The sequence below is a fragment of the Nicotiana sylvestris genome, chromosome 10, assembly GCF_000393655.2.
Source record: "Nicotiana sylvestris chromosome 10, ASM39365v2, whole genome shotgun sequence".
Lineage (NCBI taxonomy): Eukaryota > Viridiplantae > Streptophyta > Magnoliopsida > Solanales > Solanaceae > Nicotiana > Nicotiana sylvestris.
The window spans coordinates 54,771,541-54,781,143 of NC_091066.1; the positions used below are offsets into that span (position 1 = coordinate 54,771,541).

Here is a 9,603-nt window from a genome sequence, read left to right on the forward strand (position 1 = left end):
TTGGGCCGAAGTTTTTCGAAATAGCTTTAGGACAAAAACTTTAGCATGTTTTGGTATTTTTTTCAAGTTGATACTTATCTTTTTTCCATTTACTATCTACTTTTTGTCTTTTGTCAACTACTTCATCTTTCATTTAAATTTGTTGGACCATATAGTAAATGATCCGAAAAGTTATTTTTCAGGCTGATGTTATTTTTTTACTATAGAAAAACTGTGGGTTTTACTAGGGCTGAAGTTACATTTCTTTTTGCATTTACAACATACTTGTTTTTACCACCTACTTATCTTGTTTCATTCAATTTCTCTGAACGTAAAACAGTAAAAACAGCTGAAAAGTTACTTTTACATTTATAGATATTAAATTGATTAGTTGAACTCTTTGTCTATATTAACAATCTATCCACTTGAAAATTTCATAGTCATTCATAGAGTTCTATCATATTTCTTTAAATTTGTATTCATCCTTAGTCTTTCAGCTTTTGTTTAAAGAAAAAATGTCTGGTGCAAGTGGAAGTGGGAAGCCTAATATGGATGAAATTATGCAGAACTGGGAGAGTTTGAAGTGTGAGTGGTACAATAACAAACCGATGTCTAAGCTTATGCTTTTGTGGGATCAAATAAAGGCTGATTGGGAGAGAATCAGACCACAGTTTTTTGCCATCAATCATTCCAGAACAGGCTTAACATGGAACGTAGTTGTGGAAGTTATTCAACCTCGTTCGACAAGGTTGTGCAGCAGTTTGATAGTTTTCAGTTTCCTAGCTGGAACGACTATTTCAAGCTGCAAAACAACATGAAGACTCTTCTTTCTCTTATGGACAGAGTAATCGTCGAACAAAGTCAGCTGCGTGATCAATTCAACAAGTTAAAGATTGATCTTCTTCGATTCAGTTGTCTTTTGCCCGGCTACCCTATAGTTATCTCATATAATGATGATGATGAGATATTTAGAGAAATTGAGGAGTACTGTGATGATGGCGATGATGATGGTGATGATTGTTAGTGTTTGTAATCCTTTTTTATGTTTTCAATGCTATGCTTTTTGTTTACTTCAGCCCATAGAGCTGAAATTTTTTAGGTTAATTTTGTATAACTTCAGCCCGGAGAGCTGAAGTTTTGTTTGTAAATGTGTGTTGTTCTGACCTCTTTTTATATCAATGTAATTGTCACCCTCTTTGTTCTTCACTTTCTATTGCATTATCCTTGTTATTTGTTGGTATTTGCTTTATACTTCTTAGTTGCTTAGAGATGCTACAACTTTTGTTTGTACATGCGTTTCTTTTTGTGTGTTGTACGCATATGTGTGTGTGTAAGAGTGTTTGTATGTGTGTGTGTGTGTGTGTGTTTAAGGATATGTATTTCACATACTGTAACCTGAAGTTTTTTCTCGCAGAAATCATTGCGTACTTTTTTAAAATGCAACAAAACCTATAAGCCTGCGCAACAAAAATGAGTGATTTGTACTTTAGCAGTATATAAAATTGTCCAAGAGCTTATTTTTTTTATTCCTATGAAAAAATCACATTTGAATTATGTCATACAATAAAGAAAGTTTAAATTCAGACCAAGGATTATTGAAGCTTGGAATATTTTTCAATGTGTTTCTTGGAATATGGATGAGGTGCTGGAGAAGACAAACAAGTTGTTCTGTTATGCCCAACTTGTTTACATCAACTGCATTTGGTAGACTTGAATGGTACTGATGATTCAGTCGTAGGTATATGCCTTTTCTTTTGTCTTCTTCCTTGTAAAATCTCTACATCGGGAGGTTTTGTGATCTCAGATTGTACATTTTGTGGTATTTCCCATGATTTTTGATCTCCCACGGTATTCACATGTCCTTCATATGTTTTCAACCTTGTTTCCCTTGAATACCAATTTGAGCAGTAATCAGATTTCTGCAAATATCTCTTATTAATAGCAGCAATTGCATGTGGACAGGGCAATTCATCAAGTTGGAATTCCACGCAGTCACAAGTTCTCTTCTTTAAGTCCACAATAAATTCAATTCCTTCACTATTTATTCTAAACAACATTGAGTCAAGGTTGAACACCTAACAAGGAATAAAAAATTAAGACAAATTATATTAGTGTATTTTTGCTTCAAAAAGAAAATGAATAAATTTTTTTAAATGTATGCAGTAAATCACTGCACCAGATATAAAAAGATGAAGTTAATAAATATACTCACAAACATTTTGCAAGCCAAGTCCATCTTCTTAGTCATCTCTTCTTCTGCCCATATTGATACTCTGTGAAAAGTTTCATTTGCCTTTTTTCTCCGTTCATAAAACCACTCTTCCAGCTTTTCTTGGGTGAAATCTAACATTCTTAAAATATGCATTTCTCTCCCTTTTAGTAAAACGGAATTCATTGATTCTACCATGTTTGTTGTTAGCCTATCATAACGTCGCCGTGGGAACCACGATCGAGCCCATCTCTCGGGAGGCTCTTCCATTATGTAATGGTATGTTTTCTTGTCAATACTTTTGAGTTGGGACATTAACTGATTAAAATCTTCACGTTTGTATGACCTTGCAGCACTTTGAAAAAGATTTATTAGCGTGGCCTTTGCATGTCTTTGCTTTAAATTTTTCTCAAAGTGATAGAGGCAGATACCATGGTGAGCTTCAGGAAAAACTTTTCTAATACCATTTGCGATCGATTGGTTTCTATCTGACAAGAAAACCAGTTCACGACGGACTTGAATTGCTTTTCTCATTTCCCCGAAGAACCAAATGTATGCCTCATTGTTTTCTGAATCTGCTACACCAAAACATAGAGGAAAGATTTGATTGTTTGCATCCTTGGATACAACAACAAATAGAACACCACGATATTTTTGACTGCAAAAACGTTGCATCTACTGCAATAACGGGTCTACAGTAGGACCAACCAGCTACTGATGCTGCAAGAACGAAGAACAAGTAAGCAAATCTGTACATTGAAACACAAAAAAATAAATCATAAGGTGTGAAGTTTTTCAAATAGTAACATTTGAAACTTCAGGCTAATGGTTAGTATTGTTTTTCTTACCTATTCTACGCATCTCTTTTTATGCTTGTGTATGTTCTTGGGTTTTTGGCCACCATCATGTGTAGGTATGAAGGAAGAATCTGGTAGTTCTCTTCAGATGTTCCCCTTATGCAAGCAAGAGTTTTTTGAATAGCACGCCATGCCTTGTGATAAACAATGTCAATTATAATTTTTTTTTTCATTTCATTTTCTGCAAAGGCTGGTGTAACCTCTAACTTTTTGTCTCGAACATGTTCTATAATTTGTTCACTTATAAAATTTGATGTAGCATGCTTCTGATCTGATTTTCTTGCATCAACTGAGCATTCATGGATGTTATGATATTTTATCACCCTGAACAGTGTGGAATTTTTTATTCTGGTAGCACGTACATTCCAACCACATTTGTCCACGATGCATTTCAGCTCGTATCTCTTGGAACATGATCTAACAGCAGTGAATTCAACTTTTTGATTTATCTCCAAGCTGCAGAAAAATTTAGTCATGTTTTGTTTATTCTCAAAGATTGATCCAGCTCTTACTTCCTCAGGCAACGCATCGTGCCTAAGTATTTTAAATGGTGGAGATTCTTTCACCTTTCTCCTCACTTTTTTCTTGATTTCTGAGAAGCACAAGAACTTTCAGCAATTTTTTCAATTCTATGTGATGTTATTGGTATAAGTTCCATGTTTAATTCATCTTCATTGTTGTTTATCATTGCAGAAGGTGAAAAAAGCTTTGTTGGATTGTGTGTTGGTTGTCAATTTGCATTATTAGTTGTCCTTCTTCTTCTTGGTCATCGACAAACTGGTATAAATTTATTGGAGTAGGGGGCTAATTGTTGCAGCACTATGTATTCTGAAGCAGCTGTAATGTTAGAAGGTTGTTGCCCGTTGTCTACTTCCATTATTGGGAGTCGTACTTCATGTTGATAGTCAGCAAAAGGTTCTGAATCTATCGCATATGCAAGAGATTGGTTGAATGCTGCTGATTCTGAAGGTTGTATTTTTTCGATGACGAAATGGCAATTCTTGTAGGCTGAATCAGTTGTAAGCAAATGTATACACGTACTGAGTTCTTCATCTGAAGTTACAAGCATTCCTTTGCTTGTATTTAGTTTGATATCAAACCATACTTTTAATGCATATCTGGTTGAATCAATATTTGCAACTTCACTAATTTTCTTCAGGAAAGTATTGAATGATATGTCTTTATTAAGTAGAACATGTTTTGTATCATGATCCAAGTATTTGAAATCAGGAGTCTAACTCCCATTGAAAGTTATAACAATGCAAATCGAACTCATCCTGCAGATTCATGTTTAGTGGCAAGTATTAGGAAAGTGAACAAAAGAATTTTTTAGATTGTTTGTGCTGAAATTTTTACAAATAAACTAAGTCACTTAGGCATCTTCTGCTGAAGTTTTTTTGGAAAAAGATGTATGACATAATTAATGAATCCTGCAAAGAAAACTTCAACTTATAAGTGCTAAAGTTTTTAGAGATAAGCTTAATAACTTCAACATATTAACTGAAGTTTTTTTATGATGGTGATTCATCAATACAGGGGGGAAAAAACTTCAGCACCTATGCCGAAGTTTTTTTGGTGCAATACGATTTTTTAATTTGGCCAGTGTAGGAGGAAAACTTCAGCCCTCCTGCTTAAGTTTTTAAGTAATAACTAAAATACTTCAGCACCTAGGCCGAAGTTTTTCTGGTGCACTATGATTTTTAAATTTAGCCAGTGTGGGAGGAAAACTTTAGCCCTCCTGCTTAAGTTTTTAAGTAATAACTAAAAAATTTCAGCATCAAGCCGAAGTTTTTTTGGTGCAATATGATTTTTTAATTTGGCCAGTGTAAGAGGAAAACTTCAGTCCTCCTGCTTAAGTTTTTAAGTAATAACTAAAATACTTCAGCACCTAGGCCGAAGTTCTTTTGGTGCAATATGATTTTTAAATTTAGCCAGTGTGGGAGGAAAACTTCAGCCCTACTGCTTAAGTTTTTAAGTAATAACTAAAAAACATCAGCACCTAGGCCAAAGTTTTTTTGGTGCAATATGATTTTTTTATTTAGCCAGTGTAGGAGGAAAACTTCAGCCCTCCTGCTTAAGTTTTTAAGTAATAACTAAAAAAATTCAGCACCTAGGCCGAAGTTTTTTTGGTGCAATATGAAATTTTAACTTATGTTTTATGATTTTTTACCCAGTGTACGAGGAAAACTTCAGCTTTTAATTATTGACAAAAAAACTTCAGCAACAAAACAATCATATAAAATTTAATATAATTTCTTCTTCGTTGTGTTATTTTCCAGCTCGTTAACTAAATAACTTCAGCTTAGAATGTTAGAATTCATCGTCAAATAGATTTAGAATTGCAAATTCAGGATATTAGTGAAGTTTGTCAAACAACTTCAATCAATCATTTAGAAAACATATAAATCAAAAACTATTTTGAATTCTGGAGATGAATTTGAATACTTACAATGTATTTGAATTTGAATTTGAATTCGGAATTTGAATTTGAATGCGAGATGCGTTCTCATGAGAGACAGACTGATGGAGGAGATACGGAGGAGATCTGAATTTGAATCTGGGATTACGGAGGAGAGACAGACTCTTATATATTTTGGAAGGGGTATAATTATCATATTATTATGGATTTTTTGTTAGTTGGTTAGGAAATCAATAGTTTTTAAAAACAGGGTAAATGTTAAAAGGTGGCATAAAAATAATGTACGACTGCAAATCCCCCGATTTCATGAGAGTAAAAGAATTACATTTTATTATCTAAGAAGCATTATGTTATTCATACATAGTAATCCAATTAAAATTGTGATTAGGTGCATCAGACTCTCGTGATGCACACACACGACGCACATAAATGTTAGGTTTAAAATTTTAATAATGTTTAATAATCAAAAGCCTTGACCAATATTATTCCACTTTGTGTGCAGATTCGCAACGACTCTGATAAATTCAAGGAAGGAAAGAAAATCATCTGAGCATATCAAAGGGAGCCAACGGCTATGTTATTCATGTTGTGTTTTTTCTTTAAAAGGTATTAATTAAGATTATAGTAGTACACTACTGCACTGTATTTTTATTTCTCTTTCCGATAGTCAGTTGGTAGTTGTTACTGTTCATTCCATTAGTTAGTTATTGCTTTCCATTAGTTAGGTACAACTGTTAGTAGTTACTTAGTTAGTGATTGATTAGTTGTAGCTTAGCTGTCATTAGTCGATCTCATTATATATAAGAATCCATCTCCAGCATAATGAAAAGTGATTTCTCATTTTCACTTTATTAAGAGTTTCCATTTATGCGTTCTAAGCCTCGATCCCTTGGAAGCTTCTGATAACTTTCTCCGTTGTAGACTGTTGAGCTTTCTTAGTTCATGCTTCTTCGAGCTTAACATGGTATCAGAGCGTGGTTCTCGCAACGAGATGATCCATTGAATTATAGTTTGCAGTCTACTGTCTTCTTCGTACTCAAAATTAGGGCCCATCTCTCAGTTCATTCGATCGAGGTTTTCTGCACCTTCGTCTTCTCAATTCGTCAATTTTCCTTCTTATTCATTCTTAATTTCAAGCTAAGACAAACATGGCGATAGATGATGCAGACACTACGAATGCAAAAACAACAGAGATCCACTCAACAATCGATGTGAGTAGTTCAGTAGAATTGTGGAGAGAAATTGAAAATCGTTATGATCAGACGAATGGAGCAAAACTATACAAGATCCAAAAAGGAAATAAATGATTTGAGCCAAGGAGTACTCAACATCACTGGATACTGCACGAAGATGAAGAAATTATGGGAAGAATTAACCAATCTGAGTGCAAAATCCATCTGTAACTGTCAATGCACTTGTGGTGCGAAAGAGAATATACACAAAGTTGAACAGGACAGGAGATTGATACAATTCCTAATGGGCTTGAATGAGGTTTGTATTGTGGTTTGAGGGAGCATCCTAATGATGAATCCCCTGCCTTCAATGGCACAAACCTTTGCTCTTCTGGTGCAAGAGGAGAAACAAAGAGAATTTTGACCAAGGAATCAATTGAACCTTTAGTCTACTGCAATGAATGCTAGCATGAAAGCTCCAAGAGGATTCACAACAAACTTCGCAGTAAACTGTAGACCTAGGCCTTATTGTGATTTCTGCAAGAGACAACGTCACAACAAGGATAAATGCTTCAAACTTTATGGATATCCACAACAGTTTAATCGACAAGGAACCCAGAATTACAAGTCGAACAATCACAATCAGTATCCCAGGAACAATAGGGGGAAAATGTTGCAGCAAATGCCATAGCTGGTGTGTAGGCTATGCCGCCAGAGATAATATCAAATCAGGAAAAAAAATCTAGATAGCCAAAGTGGTCAAAAAATCCAGAACATGAACTTTTCAAAAGAGCAATATGATCAAGTGATAAGGCTACTTCAACACTTCCAAAGCAATGAGACAGGAGATAATTCAAGCAACACAAATCTAGCCAATGCAACAATGAATTTTGCAGGTATTGTGACATATACTTCTTCTATAGACTTTGGTAATTTCAAGAAAAAGTTGACTAATGGATTCTGGACTCAAGAGCTTCACACCATATGACCTTCAACAAAACAAACCTACCGAACATAATTGCTTTACCTTATCCCTTACTTCTGAAACTACCTAATGGCTACAAAGTTAAAGTCACAGAAGTAGGAACTGTAACTCTTACACCTAAAATAGTTCTACATAAAAATCCTATTTGTCCCATCCTTCAAATATAATCTCATCTCTATAAGTTCATTGACAACATATCTCAAATGTTTGGCTTCCTTTTCTAACACATGCTACTTTTTGCAGGCCCCTTCTCTGAAGAGGCCTCTGCAGATTGGTAAGGTCCATGATGGATTGTACCTTCTCTGCTCAGACTGTATTAATAAAGGAAGTCCTACATCAACAAAGAAAAGTGCATGTCATATTGCTACAACACCTTGTTTTTCTCATTCTTGTCAAACTTGCCCAACTGTAAATACTCAGTGTCCTTCCCATTCTTGTATCCCCAGTTCTGCTATAAATACTGTGCCTCCATCTCCTACTATAAATGATTTCATTTGCAATAAAACAAGATGAGGTTATAATTCTGAGCCTTTCTCAATTGATGTAAGTGATATGAATCCAATATGGCACTACAGACTTGGACATGTATACTTTGGAAAGATGAAAGGGATATCTAATATACCAGTAACTTTTGCACCAAAACAACCTTTCCTTTGCTCTATATGTCCTATGGCCAGGCAAGCTAGACTTCATTTTCCTGAAAAGTCACAAACACCTCTACCATATTTGATCTCCTACATGTAGACCTGTGGGGACCTTATCATGTACCCACTCATGATAATTTTAAATATTTTCTCACCATATTGAACACCAAAGAACCTGTCCTTATACACCCCAACAAAATGGCATAGTAGAAAAAAAATACAAATACCTATTCGAAATAGCTAGAGCCCTACTGTTTCAAGCCAAACTCCCCTTGAGATACTGGGGAGAGTGTGTGCTTACAACAACCTTTCTCATCAATCGATTACCTACCGTACCTTTGAAAAATAAGTGCCATTTTGAGTTGCTGTATGGAAAGAAACCAAACTACTCACATTTAAGAAGTTTGGTTGTCTGTGCTATCCAACTGTTCCCAAACCTCACAGAGATAAGTTTGAACCATGAACTTCCCCACATGTTTTTATAGGCTATCCTTTTGATGTTAAGGGGTACAAAGTGCTGAATCTAGCTGCCAAGAAAATTTATGTGTCCAGAGATATGGTTTTTCATGAATCAATCTTCCCTTTTTCACTTCCATCAATATCAAACTCCTCTTATTCCCTGCCTGACATTATCACACATCAAGACCACTCTGATGTTTTCAGTACTTATCCCACTCACAGACCTTATCCTAACCATCACCTAGTCACACCACACACTCATCCATTCCAGTGTCATCTAAACATATCATACACTCACCTCCAATTATTCACACTATATCACCACAAGAAATACCTCCAGTCACATCAAGGGTGATCAACCCTCATCTTCTATATTGAGGCCAAGCCAACAGGTGTTTAGTAGAGTGTCTAAGACCCCATCTTACCTGTCTGAATATGTCTGTTCTATACCTAACCTAAAGCAACCTCAAAATACTGAAGTCACTCAGACCAGTTCACCCTTTTCTCTCAATGCTCTTTTTACCCAAAGCAATCATATCACTCCTGATGTCCTGAATACTGGTAGCCAACAGGTTGTGAGAAGCATTTGTAATGACAGGGAACCTTTGTCTTATGAAGAAGCAGCAGTCAATCTTGCCTGACAACATGCCATGCCTCAGGAATTTGAAGCACTTCATGCAAACAACATCTGGACATTGGTTCCATTGCCTACTGGAAAGCAAGCCATAGGCTGCAAATAGGTATATAAGATCAAACACAAAGCAGATGGAAGCATAGAAAGATATGAAGCTAGATTATTTGTGAAAGGATATACACAAAAGGCTTGAATAGATTACACAGAAACCTTTTCTCCAGTAGTGAAGATGACCACTGTTAGAG

General features: G+C 35.4%; 1 protein-coding gene across 1 annotated transcript; it reads right to left on the reverse strand.

Moving 5' to 3' along the window:
* Positions 1-1,670: 1,670 nt before the first annotated feature.
* Positions 1,671-3,703, reverse strand: LOC138879350 (uncharacterized). The gene is made up of 5 exons (XM_070158961.1): positions 3,624-3,703; positions 3,408-3,501; positions 2,897-2,937; positions 2,192-2,846; positions 1,671-2,054 (listed from the first exon to the last, which is right to left on the reverse strand). The coding sequence occupies exons 1-5, from the start codon at positions 3,701-3,703 to the stop codon at positions 1,671-1,673; spliced, it is 1,254 nt and encodes a 417-aa protein (XP_070015062.1).
* Positions 3,704-9,603: the final 5,900 nt, after the last annotated feature.